Source organism: Eurosta solidaginis, chromosome 4 (assembly GCF_040869045.1).
Source record: "Eurosta solidaginis isolate ZX-2024a chromosome 4, ASM4086904v1, whole genome shotgun sequence".
NCBI classification, from domain to species: Eukaryota; Metazoa; Arthropoda; class Insecta; order Diptera; family Tephritidae; genus Eurosta; species Eurosta solidaginis.
Window position 1 is genome coordinate 34,941,902 of NC_090322.1, and position 19,163 is coordinate 34,961,064.

The window sequence follows — 19,163 nt, forward strand, 5'->3', positions numbered from 1 at the left end:
TAGTGACATTCGGCCTATCAGCATTTTGCCAGCACTCTCGAAAGTCTTTGAGATATTGTTGTCGGAACAAATTCAAGACCATGTTTGCAAACATAGTCTGCTTTCAGCATTCCAGTCAGGCTTCCGATCAAAGCACAGTTGATCCACGGCTATCATAAAAATTTTAGACGACATCAGGACACCCTTTGACAAAAACCAGTTGACTTTATTATGCCTGCTTGACTTCTCAAAAGCCTTCGACTCTGTGAACCATGACATGCTGTGCTTAAAATTAAAAAATTATTTTGGTTTTGATGACTCCGCAGTGCGGCTCATGCGAAGTTATCTGACGGGTAGATCCCAGCTTGTCAAAGTCGGCTCTGAAACTTCAGGTCTAAGACCACTATTGGCAGGGGTACCCCAAGGCTCTATCTTGGGTCCACTACTTTTTAGTATTTTTATTAATGACATATTTAATGCATGCCAGCATGCTCATATGCATGCATATGCTGATGATGTCCAACTATATTTGTCGGGAAATCATGAGGGGACAAACGATTTATGCTCAAGATTGAATAATGACTTAACATCCATATTTGAATGGGCTAGGAAAAATGGCTTATGCATGAACAGTGAGATATCATACGTGTTGCCTATATCTAAAAAACGAATAAGTTTCTCAAGTATTCCGCCCTTGTGCGTTGCCAGTAAATGTCTCAAACTCGTTTCAAAAGTGACTAATCTTGGTTTTGTTATTAACACGACGCTGTCCTGTGATGATCATGTAAATTCGGTGGTTAAGAAAGTATACTATATCTTAAGAAACTTACGAATGTCTGCTATTTATACTCCGGTCAATGTTAGAAGAAAACTTGCAATTCAATTGATTATGCCGATCATTTGCTACTCTGAGCTAGTGTACAGTACACTGAGCTCCCAGTCTGCTCATAAAATTGATGTAGCATTTAATCATGTTACACGTTATGTATTCGGCTTAGCTAGATTTTATCATATATCCAGCTGGAGAGCGCGTCTACTGGGTTGTGAAATCTTCGAATATCTGAAAGCTAGAACCAGCATTTTCCTTTGTCAACTTATCATGTATAAGGAGCCTAGTTACCTATATGATAAGCTAATATTCCCCAGGTCTGCTCGAATCAACGACCTAATAGTACCAACTTATAACTATCTAACATCTGGACGGCTATTCTTTGTCAATGCCATTCGCCTATGGAACTCTATTCCAGTATCCGTACGTAGCAGTCTAAATAAAAGCAACTTTAAAAATGTTCTTTATGCTCATTTTAGTTGAAACCATTATACTTCTTGAGTTTTCGCCATCAATATGTATGAGTGTATACAATGTTTTGTTATTGAATTTAATTATTTGTTTATTTTAGATACTAGTAAATTACGATACTTCTCTGTTTGATGTGATAATTTAACCTACATAACCCTCTGTTATGACTTTTGTTCTTTTTTACATTGCGATTTATCTTTTTGTTGTACTATAAAAGATCCTAGATCTTATTGTACTAATACTATTTTTGCAATAAATGATGATGAAATTATGATGATAAAAAGTTGTTTGCTGCTGCGCAGCCTTTGCGTGCTATAAAAAATATATATTTTATATTTTATAAAATATTACAGGAGAAACAAACTTGAAGAACTAGAAACCAATTTAGGCATAATAGACGAAAAAAGTTTAATTTTTGTATCCCATAACATAAGGCAAGCGTTCCATTTGTGTCCATAAGTTTTGGCGTACTGCTTCGAAACACGGTCCGGAATCTATATATATTGTTTCGTGACGTCGGGCGAGATATTCATTTACTGCCTCTTCGTTTTGTGCAAAATAAGCCATCTATTTAAATAGGAGTTTGTTTAAACCATTAGAAAAAACGCGCTGCCCAATTCGGCGGAGCAATCAGACAAATATGTACGTCCGACCTTTCAGTGCTAGTTTAAGTTTTTGTATATGTATATTTACTCAGTTTATTTAATATGAGTGGATATGAACATTTCAATATAAAATGTGTTGAGTTAATACTAAAGGATAAAAAAGAACGAAAAAGAATAAGCAAAACAGAGTTGCCAAAATGATAGTAAATTAATTCAGTGTGTGGCGTTACCACTTCGTTTCATACATAACATTTTTCCTTCCTCTGCAGGAGTTAAGGTGAGAATGGAACTCTCGGTTTCCTTTGTCTGGTCGACCGCCGAGGGGCTGCCGGCGTCTAGCTTAGTTCCGGATCTCTTTCCGGTGTCGTCTGCCGTGCTAGTGTTGAAGTATCGTCCTGTATTATTGTAGTGTTGGGAGTAGAGAACCCTTCCAAATCTTCTTCTGATCCCAATGATATATTTTGTGGTGATTCTATGGGTGCTTCGACTTCTTCGTGGTTTTCTACTATACCCGATGCAGCTGTGCCGTTCTCTTTAGCTGCAACTCTCGTTTCATGATGATTCACTTCCGGTGTTGCTTTATCGGGCCCCGCGTGTGACTTCCGTATTTGGTCTACATGTCTTTTTATCATTTTCCCATTGAATTGTATTTGATAGTGAAAATCCCCTAGACGGGCGTGTATTGTTCCTTTGAGCCACTTAGAAATTCGCGGGTTACCCGACAGGAAGTATACGTTTTGATTTACCTTGAACTCTCTTCCCTTTTTCTTGAGATGCATGTATTGTTTTTCCTCTACTTTCCTCGAGATTTCCTCTGGTCGAATCAAGTCCAATCGTGTTCGTAGCTGCCGCCCCATAAACAATAGTGCTGGCGAGGTGCCTGTTGTCGAATGTGGTGCATTTTTGTACTGTCTCAAGAATTCGTTTATGTTTTCCTGCAAAGAACTATTCGTGGTACCCATTGCTTTCAATGCGTTCTTGACCGTCTGTACGCTTCGCTCTGCTTGTCCGTTAGTTTCCGGGTGATACGGTGCTGAGTATTTGTGATATTTAACACCGACTGTAGTCAGGAAGTCCCGCATAGTCAATATGAATGCGTTCCCACGGTCCCTTGGGATACTCCCAATGATGATCGCCACTTTTCCCGGGTTTGTTTGCCTGTTTTGCACATGATTCGCATTTGTTCGCAATGTTCTCGATATCATTGTCAATGCCCGGCCAGTATATGAATGAGCGGGCGATTCCTTTCATCTTGACAATCCCTAGGTGTGATGTGTGTAAATTGTCAAGTGGTTTGGCTCTGTACTTTGGTGGAATGGCGACGCGATGCTCGAACATCAAACATCCTGACGATAGCTTGTAACTCACTTCTGGGGACTTGTATCCTGTCCTCTTCAAGCATTGACCTGTTTCCAGCAGTTTAATTATTTTACCCAGTCGCTCGTCTTTTCTGGATTCGTTTGCAATTTTGTCGGATCTTAATGGTAATTGGTTGATTTGGCGAATCACAAAGTTGTCGAACTCGTCGTATTCGTCTGGATTATCCGTATATGCCTGCCGCACCTGTCCCACCTGTAATGGTTGCTGTCGTAGAGGGTGGGCCCGTGAATGATAGTCGGCGTTAGCGTTTGCCTTTGAATTTTTATACACCACTTCGAAATCAAATCTACTCAGAAAGTCTGCGTAATTAGCCATTCTGCTAATGCAAAGTACTGGTAGAGACTTGTCTGGTTGTAAAATTTGTAACAACGGTTTATGATCTGTGATTAGCGTGAAATGACGCGCGTATAAATATGTGAAAAATTTCTGAACTGCGCATACTATTGCCAGTGCCTCTTTGTCCATCTGTGGGTATCGCTGTTCTGCAGTATTCAGTGTTCGACTTGCGTATGCAATGGGTCGTTCAGTTCCGTTCTCTAAGCGATGTGATAGCACCGCTCCCAACCCTGTTTGACTCGCAGCCGTCGCTAGTAGAATCGGTAGTGCCGGGTTGAAGGGTATCAAGACTTGTGGAGAAACCAGCGCCTGTTTTAGATATTCAAAGGCTGAATTTGCCTCTTTGGACCAGTGAAATTTTTCGCTTTTCAGCATATCGCGCAATGGTCGCGCTCTCGTCGCCAGGTCTGGGATAAATGCACTATAGTAAGTAGCTTTTCCTAAAAACAGATGTAGCTCCTCCACATTCGTTGGTTTGGGGCTATTCAGTACAGCTTCAATGTGTTTGTCAGATTTATGCACCCCCTGTGCGTCGATGCGATGGCCTAAAAACTCCACCGATGGAGTAGCAAAAACACACTTTGACTTATTTAAGCGTAGACCATTGCATTTGATGCGATTTAGCGTTGTCGCCAAAACCCTCAGCAGCTCTTCAAAACTTTCCGCGAACACAAAGATGTCATCAAAGAAATTTAAAACGTTTGGCACTCCTTGCAGGAGCGTCTCCATTTTTCTTTGCCAAATAGCTGGAATATTTGCTGCCCCATATACCGCACGAGTCGGTCGAACTAGTCCGTGTGTAGCTGTGTTTAATGTCAAAACATGTGCGAAATCATCGTCGATCGTAAGGTGTGTATATGCGTCGGTTATATCCAAGTGACAAAATATCGCCGCTTTTTTCATTTTATTGTACAAGTCTTCCGCTTTAGGAATCGGATGTTCGTCAATAATCATTCTTGGATTAACCGTTGGCTTGTAATTGCCAGTGATGCGAATATCTCCATTTTTTTTCGCGACTACATGTGTTGCTGAAGCCCATTCCGAATGCTCTACTCTCACGTAAAAGCCAGACTGGATTTTGCGATCTATTTCCTTGGCATACGCCTCTCTCAATGCCATGGATATTTCGCGTGCTCGTGCGAACACTGGTGTGGCTCCCGCCTTCAGCTTCACTTTTGCAAGCGGCCCTCTCAACTTACCCGCTGTCGTGTCAAAGACTTCTTCGTAACTTGCAAGGAGATGTTGCAGCCGTTCTCGTTGGTTTTCTGAAAGTTTTGGCGCGGTTGAACTTATAGAGTTAATTTGCCTGGCTGACGAAAATAGCTCCGAAAAGTTAATTTCACGTGCGAATTGTGAGATCCATTCTCTGCCGCAAAGTGTATCAAAATCTTCTTGGACAACATACAGATTCAGGCGCCGCTTAGTCCTCCCCATTGATGCGGTTACTACAACCCTACCCATGAAGTTCACTCTATGCCCCGTGTAGCTTGTAAATCGTCTATCTGTTTTTAATAATCTAAAATTCGGTTTTATAGTGCGAAGAGTTTTATAATTAATAATGGCGCATGGGGCACCCGTATCAAGCTCCATCTGTATTTGCTTTCCATCGATATTTACGTGAAGCATTTTTCTGTCTACTGCTTTACATACATTAATGCTGTTCAGCTGCTGAACTGGTTCGAGCTCATCCTCTGAAATCTGATCTAGTTTTGCCTTGCACACTTTTGCAATGTGGCCCAATTTTCCTCACGAAAAACATTCGGAGCTACTGAATTTGCAGTCTTTTCTGCTGTGTTGGCCCCCACATCCGTAACAATTTGCGGATTTTTCTTTTGGCTTCTTGGTCAACTTTTCAGCATTTACATTTCTTTTTGTTTTGACTGGTTCGTATCCCAGTTTAAACGTTGGTTCACTTGGTTGTTCCCACTCTGTACACCTCAGATATGTTGTTGCGCTTTGTGTTAGTTCGATTGTGTGCGCAATTTCGTATGCCTCAGTAAAATTGTTTGGTTTTTTACTTATAACCTCATTGCAAATATAGCGTGACTCCACGCCATACAGTAACTGCTCTGTTAACATCCTATCCAAAAAGTCGCCATATTCACAATATGCAACGCCCTTTTTTAAACGAAGTGCGTACTCGGCAATCGATTCGCCCCCATATGCACGAGTACGAATTTGTGTTGTTCCTCTTCTGGAACTTTGCTCAGCTGTAAGGCCCGACTTGTCTTCTGACTTGTATTCTGCAATACTAAACGGTGGCGGTTTGGTTGCTGCCCGCTGATTTGCATTTGCCCCAGCACTGTGGGACGCCCCCTCTACAGCCTAGCGAATTGCCCCTGCCAATGCATCCATCACCCTCTTCAAATCTTCCGGTGTGAGGCTCATCTTTTTAATCCCACTTTTGACACCACTTTTGTATATGTATATTTACTCAGTTTATTTAATATGAGTGGATATGAACATTTCAATATAAAATGTGTTGAGTTAATACTAAAGAATAAAAAAGAACGAGAAAGAATAAGCAAAACAGAGTTGCCAAAATGATAGTAAATTAATTCAGTGTGTGGTGTTACCACTTCGTTTCATACATAACATAAGTGAAGGAGAATTCAACACCCTGTCGTTTTGACCCCTCAAATTTTATGTAAACGACCAAAGTAATAAGCTTAGTTTGAGCCACACTTTAACTGTAAAACCGGGCAATTGTCGGCTTACGTAACTGAGCAGTCTTCAATAGCTATTACATCTCTCACCTCGTATTCCATGTATCTGCATGTATCTTGTGGGCATCCTAAGTCAGGTTTCGTAACCAAACGCCGCATTGCTAGCAATTCAGTACATTGAAGGTAAATTAGTTTGTTAGGCGGAATTTTGAAATTTTCAAACATATTAGTAAATTCCTCAACATTTCGTGGATAGTTTATTAGTACCCAGCCCTGTCGTAGAGCATCCATTTGTTTTAAGCGCTCTTGTATAACTTCAGACACCGCGGCAGATTTTTCTTTGGCCACATCATGGAGAAACGCTTTGTGAAGCTTTTTCGCTATAATGTCACTACGAAAGAAAGTTTGATAGATGAGGCGCTCAGCATCGACTGTTGAGAAAAGATTTGGTTTATAAGAATCATCAACAAAGTAAAAATAAGCATTGAAAGATATCAGAGATTCGGCACACTTTTAAATTGGCACCAGAGGCATATTAATTGTGGGTTAATTTGGGTTGCTTTGTTTGGTTTCAATTCTTCATGTCCCGACCAAACTACAAAATAATTCTCAATCTTCATAGACCAAGCTACGCAACTTTCATTCGAATCCATTTATCTTTCGAACTTAGGATTACAAACAGGGTTAGGAGTTTGGGCCAAAATAGTTTTCTTCCGCTTTACTTAAGGAAAGTTAGCTGGGATATTTAGAGATTAATAGCTTATTTCAATGCGCTCTACGGTTACCGCCGAATGCCTTTCGAGGGGCGTAAATTTAATAGGCAGTAATATATCAAGTAGCAGCGAAATCTGCTAGGCTGCGGTATGAACCCCCCGTACTGTTTAGAGGCCACATTGCATTTACTGAGAGTTGTCTGGAACATATTGCATCAATCAAATTCTCACCCATTGCATTACTCAAAGGCAGCAAGCTGTGACGCGTGTACCTCCTGGGCGACCCACCATGGTGGCTAAAAACTGATGTGGCAGAAAGCTCCAGGGAGATCTGAATACAGGTTTCACTCGCATGTTCTTTGGAATTTTGATTTTTACGTTGACAATATAGCCGCTTCGGGTTGTCGCACCCACAGGAAACTAGTTTTGATTCCTGTTCTAAGTTTTAAGTGTTCAACTCAGTCTTCTTTGAAGGTCGGCGAAAAGTTGTTCACATCCCTAAATTCTGTTCAACTAGAGAAAGAATGGTTGTTAAAATGGGTGGCGGGCACCTAATGTTAGTTGATAGCAATCGATAATTGTAAGAGTGGGATTAGAGAGATGAGATGTTCGAAACTACTTATGAGATCTCCTTCATACAACCCCAAAAGTTTTGAGGAGTGTTATCTATTTGATGGTCCATAGCACCATGAAGGTACTAACCCGAACAAATCGGGAACGATTTGATACGACCACATTGAACATCGTACGTTGAGGTCTTGGGGAGTTGTATCGATGTTAATGGTGCTTTACCGGATGTATGTAGAACAACCTTCTAGGCCACACCGCCCTCCCACCCCCTAGATGTATGAGGAACTTGAGGTCGCCAGAGCCACGGCTGTTAAAGAAACAGGATTCGCCACGGGTAGGTGAGGTCGACAATTAGGTTGGAGAAGCTATATGGAAACCCTTGGAAAGGGTTGCGCTACACAGCCCCTTGAATCAATTTGGTATTTTAGTCGCCTCTTACGACAGTCGCCAAGGCAGTCGGTTCTATGTACCGGAGCGACTCGGGATTTTTCCCGACCAAGGACTGTCATTTCAGTGTAACCCCATTTAATTTGTTTCGTCCCTCCCACAAATTGTCATCCTCCCAGCAGCTCCTTGCAGCAGGACTACTCCATATTCTCTTGCTCCGGGAAGGTATCGAATCCAATCCGGGTCCGTCTCCTGACCCCGGTCCTGAGAAATGGTTTTGCTGCATCTTCCGGAAAAGAATCTTTTTAGGACGGTCATACTCTGTTCAGTGTGTCTCGTGTAAGGGATGGTTGCATCGGACAGGTTGTTCTGGGCTTGATCCCAAAACCCGACGTCCACGTAACTTTTATAAATATTTTGTGGCTCCTTGCTGTTCACGCCCAAGGGCGCCCCGTAGTCTACGTCTAAGCGCCCCCCCCCTTACCTTCCAGCAGCCCCGCTGCTCAGCAAGCCACAACAAGTACCCGCTGCTGCTCGCGCCTTACGGCGCCAACAACTCAAACAGCTGCTACCACTCATAACAACAATCTTCGTAGTAGAGTCGGAAGTAATGCTGAGCAACAGCCCCTGCCCCCGTCTTCTCCCCCATTCTTTTCCGGCAGCAATCGTGTAGGTCAGGGAAACAGACTCTTAGTCCCTACCACCGTTTGCACCGTTTGCCAGCACAGAATATATATGTTTGCGACATCCGCCCAATGCAGCTCCTGCCTTGGGTGGTGCCACTTTCCTAGATGTTCTGGTCTCCGCGACGGCAACCCCTCGTCGGGTTTCATCGCGCCATGTTGCCAGGTCGCAAACCCAAATCATTCGGGTACCCCAATGCTTGCCCAAGGACGCCCAGTCCCAGGGCCACATCAGCAATTGCGTCCTGGCCTTCCTCAACCCAGGCGTAGTCACCCGTCACTTACCCCCAGAGTGGCGACGTCTCCCCTCATGCACTCCAGAACTCTGCAGTTAAACTGTAATTGACTAACTGGGAAGATTACGGAGATAGTCAATTTCATGAAGCGGCACAACATCCGCATTGCTGCGATTCAAGAGACTAAACTCACAGCACGATCTGCATTGCAGACCTGTTCTGGGTATAATGTCCACAGAAAAGATCGCGAGAGCGGAAATGGAGGCGGCCTCGCGTTTATAATACACCACTCTGTGCAATATCACATATTTGATCCTGGCATCGACCGCAGGGACAACGTCTTAGAACGTCAAGGCCTATCTGTCCGGTCAGGCGATGCAAACCTAGAAATCATCAACATCTACATTCCCCTGCCACCTGTTGCCCCGGTGGATACCGCCCTAATATCAGAGCCTTACTCACTGGAAACAATCGCATTATTTTAGGCGACTTCAATGCCCATCATGATCTATGGCATTCAAATTTGCGGGCGGACAGTAGGGGCGAGATGTTGGCGGATCAAATAGAAGAAACGACGTTCTGCACAATAAACGGAGACGCCCCCACACGTATGGTAGGAAGCTGTCACAGTTCGCCAGATATCTCAACCGTGAGCGCAGAACTCGTAAACTGCGTCAACTGGCAGCCGATGGTATCATTGGCATCCGACCACCTGCCTATACTTGTTTCGCTCGAGCGTACCGCCGACTTCATCGTCACCGAAAAACGCACTTTCATAAACTTTAAAAAAGGAAAGTGGGAAGAATATAAATCCTTTACAGACAACCTCTTTGCTGCCCTCCCTATCCCGACTGATGCCCGCCAAGGGGAGCGTGCCTTCCGCAAGGTCATTGAATCCACCTCGGCACGTTTCATTCCCGCCGGGAGAATTCCCGAAATCCGGCCCACTTCCCGGCGGAGGCCGCAAACTTAGCGAGAGAACGTGACCTTATAAAGCAGCTTGATCCAGGCGACCAAGGCAGTCGGTTCTATGTACCGGAGCGACTCGGGATTTTTCCCGACCAAGGACTGTCATTTCAGTGTAACCCCATTTAATTTGTTTCGTCCCTCCCACAAATTGTCATCCTCCCAGCAGCTCCTTGCAGCAGGACTGCTCCATATTCTCTTGCTCCGGGAAGGTATCGAATCCAATCCGGGTCCGTCTCCTGACCCCGGTCCTGAGAAATGGGTTTGCTGCATCTGCCGGAAAAGAATCTTTTTAGGACGGTCATACTCTGTTCAGTGTGTCTCGTGTAAGGGATGGTTGCATCGGACAGGTTGTTCTGGGCTTGATCCCAAAACCCGACGTCCACGTAACTTTTATAAATCTTTTGTGGCTCCTTGCTGTTCACGCCCAAGGGCGCCCCGTAGTCTACGTCTAAGCGCCCCCCCATTACCTTCCAGCAGCCCCGCTGCTCAGCAAGCCACAACAAGTACCCGCTGCTGCTCGCGCCTTACGGCGCCAACAACTCAAGCAGCTGCTACCACTCATAACTACAATCTTCGTAGTAGAGTCGGAAGTAATGCTGAGCAACAGCCCCTGCCCCCGTCTTCTCCCCCATTCTTTTCCGGCAGCAATCGTGTAGGTCAGGGAAACAGACTCTTAGTCCCTACCACCGTTTGCACCGTTTGCCAGCACAGAATATATATGTTTGCGACATCCGCCCAATGCAGCTCCTGCCTTGGGTGGTGCCACTTTCCTAGATGTTCTGGTCTCCGCGACGGCAACCCCTCGTCGGGTTTCATCGCGCCATGTTGCCAGGTCGCAAACCCAAATCATTCGGGTACCCCAATGCTTGCCCAAGGACGCCCAGTCCCAGGGCCACATCAGCAATTGCGTCCTGGCCTTCCTCAACCCAGGCGTAGTCACCCGTCACTTACCCCCAGAGTGGCGACGTCTCCCCTCATGCACTCCAGAACTCTGCAGTTAAACTGTAATGGACTAACTGGGAAGATTACGGAGATAGTCAATTTCATGAAGCGGCACAACATCCGCATTGCTGCGATTCAAGAGACTAAACTCACAGCACGATCTGCATTGCAGACCTGTTCTGGGTATAATGTCCACAGAAAAGATCGCGAGAGCGGAAATGGAGGCGGCCTCGCGTTTATAATACACCACTCTGTGCAATATCACATATTTGATCCTGGCATCGACCGCAGGGACAACGTCTTAGAACGTCAAGGCCTATCTGTCCGGTCAGGCGATGCAAACCTAGAAATCATCAACATCTACATCCCCCCTGCCACCTGTTGCCCCGGTGGATACCGCCCTAATATCAGAGCCTTACTCACTGGAAACAATCGCATTATTTTAGGCGACTTCAATGCCCATCATGATCTATGGCATTCAAATTTGCGGGCGGACAGTAGGGGCGAGATGTTGGCGGATCAAATAGAAGAAACGACGTTCTGCACAATAAACGGAGACGCCCCCACACGTATGGTAGGAAGCTGTCACAGTTCGCCAGATATCTCAACCGTGAGCGCAGAACTCGTAAACTGCGTCAACTGGCAGCCGATGGTATCACTGGCATCCGACCACCTGCCTATACTTGTTTCGCTCGAGCGTACCGCCGACTTCATCGTCACCGAAAAACGCACTTTCATAAACTTTAAAAAAGGAAAGTGGGAAGAATATAAATCCTTTACAGACAACCTCTTTGCTGCCCTCCCTATCCCGACTGATGCCCGCCAAGGGGAGCGTGCCTTCCGCAAGGTCATTGAATCCGCCTCGGCACGTTTCATTCCCGCCGGGAGAATTCCCGAAATCCGGCCCACTTCCCGGCGGAGGCCGCAAACTTAGCGAGAGAACGTGACCTTATAAAGCAGCTTGATCCAGGCGACCAAGGCAGTCGGTTCTATGTACCGGAGCGACTCGGGATTTTTCCCGACCAAGGACTGTCATTTCAGTGTAACCCCATTTAATTTGTTTCGTCCCTCCCACAAATTGTCATCCTCCCAGCAGCTCCTTGCAGCAGGACTGCTCCATATTCTCTTGCTCCGGGAAGGTATCGAATCCAATCCGGGTCCGTCTCCTGACCCCGGTCCTGAGAAATGGTTTTGCTGCATCTGCCGGAAAAGAATCTTTTTAGGACGGTCATACTCTGTTCAGTGTGTCTCGTGTAAGGGATGGTTGCATCGGACAGGTTGTTCTGGGCTTGATCCCAAAACCCGACGTCCACGTAACTTTTATAAATCTTTTGTGGCTCCTTGCTGTTCACGCCCAAGGGCGCCCCGTAGTCTACGTCTAAGCGCCCCTTCATTACCTTCCAGCAGCCCCGCTGCTCAGCAAGCCACAACAAGTACCCGCTGCTGCTCGCGCCTTACGGCGCCAACAACTCAAACAGCTGCTACCACTCATAACTACAATCTTCGTAGTAGAGTCGGAAGCAATGCTGAGCAACAGCCCCTGCCCCCGTCTTCTCCCCCCCCTCTTTTCCGACAGCAATCGTGTAGGTCAGGGAAACAGACTCTTAGTCCCTACCTCCGTTTGCACCGTTTGCCAGCACAGAATATATATGTTTGCGACATCCGCCCAATGCAGCTCCTGCCTTGGGTGGTGCCACTTTCCTAGATGTTCTGGTCTCCGCGACGGTAACCCCTCGACGGGTTTCATCGCGCATGTTGCCAGGTCGCAAACCCAAATCATCCGGGTACCCCAATGCTTGCCCAAGGACGCCCAGTCCCAGGGCCACAATCGCATTATTTTAGGCGACTTCAATGCCCATCATGATCTATGGCATTCAAATTTGCGGGCGGACAGTAGGGGCGAGATGTTGGCGGATCAAATAGAAGAAACGACGTTCTGCACAATAAACGGAGACGCCCCCACACGTATGGTAGGAAGCTGTCACAGTTCGCCAGATATCTCAATCGTGAGCGCAGAACTCGTAAACTGCGTCAACTGGCAGCCGATGGTATCATTGGCATCCGACCACCTGCCTATACTTGTTTCGCTCGAGCGTACCGCCGACTTCATCGTCACCGAAAAACGCACTTTCATAAACTTTAAAAAAGGAAAGTGGGAAGAATATAAATCCTTTACAGACAACCTCTTTGCTGCCCTCCCTATCCCGACTGATGCCCACCAAGGGGAGCGTGCCTTCCGCAAGGTCATTGAATCCGCCTCGACACGTTTCATTCCCGCCGGGAGAATTCCCGAAATCCGGCCCCACTTCCCGGCGGAGGCCGTAAACTTAGCGAGAGAACGTGACCTTATAAGGCAGCTTGATCCAGGCGACCCCCAAATAAGGGATATAAACCAACGCATCAGATTGCTTGTGGATGAACACAAGCGGGCGAAATGGGAGGAGCACCTAAGAGGTTGTAACCTCTCTACCGGTGTGGGTAAACTTTGGTCCACGGTAAAGTCCCTATCGAATCCGACTAAGCACAAAGACCAAGTTTCCATCGCCTTTGGCGACAAAGTGCTGTCGGATGCGAAAAAATGCGCGAGCGCTTTCTGCCGACAATATAATGCATTCTACGGTCGACAAAGTTAGACGGAGGGCCAACAGACACGCACATAAACACAAATTCAGCGCGTCACCAATCACCATCACCGCTAAAGAGGTTGAGGACGCCATTGGTCGCGCTAAACTATCCAAAGCAGTGGGCCCAGACGGCATAGCCATGCCGATGCTTAAAAGCCTATGGAAAGAGGGTTTCAAATATTTAGCGCAGGTCTTCAACCTGTCTCTTTCCACCTTTGTCATACCCGAGAAATGAAGAATGGCCGAGGTGGTCCCGCTACTAAAGCCTGGTAAACCAGCTAACATAGGAGTCGTATCGTCCGATATCTCTCCTATCGCCAGTAGCAAAGACGCTCGAAGCCATTTTGCTCCCTTATTTCCAAGCAAATTTGCAACTAGCCTCCCATCAGCATGGCTTCAGAAAACTCCATAGCACTACCTCCGCGCTAAATGCCATTAGCACCCAGATAAATTGCGGTTTAAATCAAAACCCCCACCATAGAACAGTACTCGTAGCGCTAGACCTATCAAAAGCTTTTGATACGGTCAACCATGGCTCGTTACTGCAAGACCTGGAAGGGTCTACCCTTCCCCCATGTCTTAAAAGGTGGACCGCAAATTATCTGGGTGGTCGCCAGGCATCGGTGCTATTTAGAAACGAAACATCAAAGCCAAGGAGAATTAAACAAGGGGTGCCACAGGGTGGTGTCCTATCCCCACTTCTGTTTAATTTCTACATATCTAAGCCACCTTCACCACCGGAAGGAGTCACAATCGTTTCCTACGCCGATGACTGCACAGTAATGGCCACAGGCCCAGGCCCACAGATCGATGAGCTATGCAATAAAATAAACGGCTACCTCCCTGATCTCTCCAGTTTTTTCGCCTCGCGAAACCTGGCATTATCACCGACTAAATCTTCCGCGACCTTATTTACAACATGGACGTCCCAAATGTCGACCATTTTGAACATCCACGTCGATGGCTCTACGCTACCGACTGTCCTACACCCCAAAATCTTGGGTGTGACGTTTGATCAGGATCTACATTTTGGTGAGCACGCAGCCGCAATTGTTCCGAGAATTCAGAGCCGTAACAAAATCCTCAAATCCCTTGCTAGCAGTACCTGGGGAAAAGATAAAGAAACGCTCATGACTACATACAAAGCAATTAGCCAGCCGATTACGTGCTACGCGTCACCCATATGGTCGCCAAGCCTAAAAATTACCCACTGGAAGAAGCTACAGGCCTGCCAAAATACTGCTCTCAGAATTGCCACGGGCTGTCTTCTTATGTCCCCAGAACACCATCTACATAATGAGGCGAGAATACTCCCTATCAGGGAAAGAAACGAGATGCTGACCAAACAGTTCCTGTTGAATACCCAGAAACCTGGGCATCCCAACAGACATCTGATTGACGAGCCAGCACCGCCTAGGGGCTTAAGGAGTCATCTCCGTAAGCATTTTGAGGAAATACGGCATCTGAGAACACAGCGGTATGAAGCGAAAAAACACAAGCAGGTCCTTGGTGAACTCCACAAACAGGCGTCGGACCTTTATGCCGGGAATTGCCCGGTGAACCCAGTACTCAAAGTAAAGTATCCAAAACTTGCGGAAGAGGAACGCATACTCCCCAGGGAAACGCGTGTCACTCTGGCTCAACTTCGTTCTGGATACTGTAACAGGTTAAACTCTTACCTATCCAGAATCAACCCCGACATACAAAATGTATGCCCCGCTTGCAATGTGTCCCCACATGACACCAACCATCTCTATAATTGTAATGTGGAACCAACGCCTCTAACACCCCTTTCCCTATGGTCCACCCCTGTTGAAACAGCAAGTTTCCTTGGACTCCCGTTAGAGGATATTGATGACAGTTTGTGATCGGTCGCGTCTATTAGGTGGGGCGAAGCACTGCTACAACAACAACAACAACATCCAGGCAACCCCCAAATAAGGGATATAAACCAACGCATCAGATTGCTTGTGGATGAACACAAGCGGGCGAAATGGGAGGAGCACCTAAGAGGTTGTAACCTCTCTACCGGTGTGGGTAAACTTTGGTCCACCGTAAAGTCCCTATCGAATCCGACTAAGCACAAAGACAAAGTTTCCGTCGCCTTTGGCGACAAAGTGCTGTCGGATGCGAAAAAATGCGCGAGCGCTTTCTGCCGACAATATATAATGCATTCTACGGTCGACAAAGATAGACGGAGGGCCAACAGACACGCACATAAACACAAATTAGCGCGTCACCAATCACCATCACCGCTAAAGAGGTTGAGGATGCCATTGGTCGCGCTAAATCATCCAAAGCAGTGGGCCCAGACGGCATAGCCATGCCGATGCTTAAAAGCCTAGGGAAAGAGGGTTTCAAATATTTAGCGCAGGTCTTCAACCTGTCTCTTTCCACCTTTGTCATACCCGAGAAATGGAAAATGGCCAAGGTGGTCCCGCTACTAAAGCCTGGTAAACCAGCTAACATAGGAGAGTCGTATCGTCCGATATCTCTCCTATCGCCAGTAGCAAAGACGTTCGGAGCCATTTTGCTCCCTTATTTCCAAGCAAATTTGCAACTAGCCTCCCATCAGCATGGCTTCAGAAAACTCCATAGCACTACCTCCGCGCTAAATGCCATTGGCACCCAGATAAATTGCGGTTTAAATCAAAACCCCCACCATAGAACAGTACTCGTAGCGCTAGACCTATCAAAAGCTTTTGATACGGTCAACCATGGCTCGTTACTGCAAGACCTGGAAGGGTCTACCCTTCCCCCATGTCTTAAAAGGTGGACCGCAAATTATCTGGGTGGTCGGCAGGCATCGGTGCTATTTAGAAACGAAACATCAAAGCCAAGGAGAATTAAACAAGGGGTGCCACAGGGTGGTGTCCTATCCCCTTTTGTTTAATTTCTACATATCTAAGCTACCTTCACCACCGGAAGGAGTCACAATCGTTTCCTACGCCGATGACTGCACAGTAATGGCCACAGGCCCAGGCCCACAGGTCGATGAGCTATGCAATAAAATAAACGGCTATCTCCCTGATCTCTCCAGTTTTTTCGCCTCGCGAAACCTGGCATTATCACCGACTAAATCTTCCGCGACCTTATTTACAACATGGACGTCCCAAATGTCGACCATTTTGAACATCCACGTCGATGGCTCTACGCTACCGACTGTCCTACACCCCAAAATCTTGGGTGTGACGTTTGATCAGGATCTACATTGTGGTGAGCACGCAGCCGCAATTGTTCCGAGAATTCAGAGCCGTAACAAAATCCTCAAATCCCTTGCTGGCAGTACCTGGGGAAAAGATAAAGAAACGCTCATGACTACATACAAAGCAATTAGCCAGCCGATTACGTGCTACGCGTCACCCATATGGTCGCCAAGCCTAAAAATTATCCACTGGAAGAAGCTACAGGCCTGCCAAAATACTGATCTCAGAATTGCCACGGGCTGTCTTCTTATGTCCCCAGAACACCATCTACATAATGAGGCGAGAATACTCCCCATCAGGGAAAGAAACGAGATGCTGACCAAACAGTTCCTGTTGAATACCCAGAAACCTGGGCATCCCAACAGACATCTGATTGACGAGCCAGCACCGCCTAGGGGCTTAAGGAGTCATCTCCGTAAGCATTTTGAGGAAATACGGCATCTGAGAACACAGCCGTATGAAGCGAAAAAACACAAGCAGGTCCTTGGTGAACTCCACAAACAGGCGTCGGACCTTTATTCCGGGAATTGCCCGGTGAACCCAGTACTTAAAGTAAAGTATCCAAAACTTGCGGAAGAGGAACGCATACTCCCCAGGGAAACGCGTGTCACTCTGGCTCAACTTCGTTCTGGATACTGTAACAGGTTAAACTCTTACCTATCCAGAATCAACCCCGACATACAAAATGTATGCCCCGCTTGCAATGTGTCCCCACATGACACCAACCATCTCTTTAATTGTAATGTGGAACCAACGCCTCTAACACCCCTTTCCCTATGGTCCACCCCTGTTGAAACAGCAAGTTTCCTTGGACTCCCGTTAGAGGATATTGATGACAGTTTGTGATCGGTCGCCTCTGTTAGGTGGGGCGAAGCACTGCTACAACAACAACAACAGGTATACCTGCCGCGGGTATATTCTAAGCCCCTAATCCGCAGGGGGATGTTAACGTTATTAAATAGGATGTGTTTTTGAGCAACACGAGGTTGGGCCAACAGGTATCCACGTAAAAGTTAGCATTTTCAATGGGCCAATAAAATAGAAGTTTGTGATCACTGCTTCAACAACAACAGGAACGCCGCTACGGAATCAGAGGAAGAGGGTGGCACCCACTCAGCTGGAAGGACCCGGTGTAAAACCATTTAAATTCCCTTGGTGTTACCAATTGGCGTGAGTTGTGATATTACGTGTTACTTAGTTACTAAAACTTACTGTAGATTAAATTAAAACGTTTGGCCATGGCATGCGCTTGAGTTTTACGGCCCGATCCACTACGTCCAAAAATAATTATGCGATGGTGAAAGTGACGTGGTAAATGATAGTAATCTAGTTTTATTAAAACAAAATTAAGTCTAGCATAGAACTCTAATTTCTTTGACATGCATTTCAATCCTGCTTACCAAAATTTCTGCCCCTGTAGCTAGCTTTAAGGCATTTCTGATAAAACTCGTCGGCTATACGTCGTATATTTGCGGCTATCCAATATTGTGGATTTGTGGGGCGTACGATACCGATTTCCGCGGTTAATCGCTGAACAAAGTTTGAAGAGAGTTTTAAGACAACGCCACTTTTCATTAAAGACCCTTACCGTTATAATTTCCATAATTTTATGCTTTTCGAAATAAACCATCAATTCTGCAGAATATTCAGCTATTGCTAATTTTTTTAAAGGGAATGCCATTATGGATTTTTCTGTTTAGTTTTTTCAAATGGATTTTAAAAAAAATAATGAAAAAAAAAATATCAAATGACAAAAAAGTATCTCTTTCAAATTTCCTTAACCCTTACGCTACTGCTTTTACACTTGTGTCCCACGGCACAGTCATTTGACTCTGAAACCTGCAATTTTCATTGCAAACTCAAACAAAAATACCAAATCAGTAGCAGTGAGCAATAATTGCAGATTACCGTTATTCGAGTTTCATACAGTTTCAATCGTGTTTTGTTTTCATCAGTGGTTTGTGAGCATCGGCTAATATTGCGTAAAATTTACGCGTAATTTTGATAAAATAATACGTTTATATCTAAGTGTCTTTGACTTTTCTATAGAAAAATATTATTCTTATACTGGTACGTGGAAATAAATACTTTTATAATTGTTTTGTAAAAAATATTCAGTGAAAATGAGTTTTGAGACGAATTAAAGGTAATAGTGCAGTTTACGGTACCCACCGAAATTTGGGCCAAAATTTTCGAGTGATGTATCAAAAGACGAGAAAAAAGACCCGCGAGTCCCTCCGAAACCGGGGGTGGGATCCATAGTATTTTTGCGCAGAACACCTTCCTGCGTTGGCGGCCTTCGGCCGCGCTTATAAAAAATAACCCTGGTCTACGCCATGCCAAGTCCGGGTGTGTGGTATAACCGTGCCTACCGCCACGGTGATGCACAATTTTTTTTGTGGGTACAAACACAACAACAACCACATTAAAATCGCCAACTTCAACTGCAAATATCTCCGGACAGAGATAAAATTTATCCGCCTTCGGATTATTGTTCTCGAGATTAATACGCGTCTTTTGATACCTCACTTGAAAATCTTGGCCCAACTTTAGGGTGGGTACCGTAA

At 45.6% G+C, this 19,163-nt stretch overlaps 1 protein-coding gene across 2 annotated transcripts; it reads right to left on the minus strand.

The window, feature by feature from the left end:
• Nucleotides 1-1,563: 1,563 nt before the first annotated feature.
• LOC137249598 (adenylate kinase 8) lies at nucleotides 1,564-18,324 on the minus strand. Of its 2 annotated transcripts, none has more exons than XM_067781234.1 (5): nucleotides 18,185-18,324; nucleotides 17,997-18,126; nucleotides 17,809-17,922; nucleotides 6,357-6,697; nucleotides 1,564-1,846 (listed from the first exon to the last, which is right to left on the minus strand). In XM_067781234.1, exons 1-5 carry the CDS (start codon nucleotides 18,275-18,277, stop codon nucleotides 1,688-1,690), a joined length of 837 nt encoding a protein of 278 aa, XP_067637335.1. In that variant the 5' UTR covers nucleotides 18,278-18,324; the 3' UTR covers nucleotides 1,564-1,687. The 2 variants fall into 2 exon arrangements, with proteins under 2 accessions (XP_067637335.1, XP_067637334.1); XM_067781233.1 differs by lacking the exon at nucleotides 1,564-1,846 and adding an exon at nucleotides 6,042-6,093.
• Between the last annotated feature and the right edge of the window lie 839 nt (nucleotides 18,325-19,163).

Bases quoted from the DNA above. Each gene is read 5' to 3' on its own strand.
- LOC137249598 (XM_067781234.1), bottom strand. From the start codon at position 18,277: ATGGCATTCCCTTTAAAAAAATTAGCAATAGCTGAATATTCTGCAGAA. The intron at 18,127-18,184 runs GTAAGGGTCTTT...AACTTTGTTCAG, and splicing joins AAATTATGGAAATTATAACG to CGATTAACCGCGGAAATCGG. The intron at 17,923-17,996 runs GTAAGCAGGATT...TAATAAAACTAG, and splicing joins CTACAGGGGCAGAAATTTTG to ATTACTATCATTTACCACGT.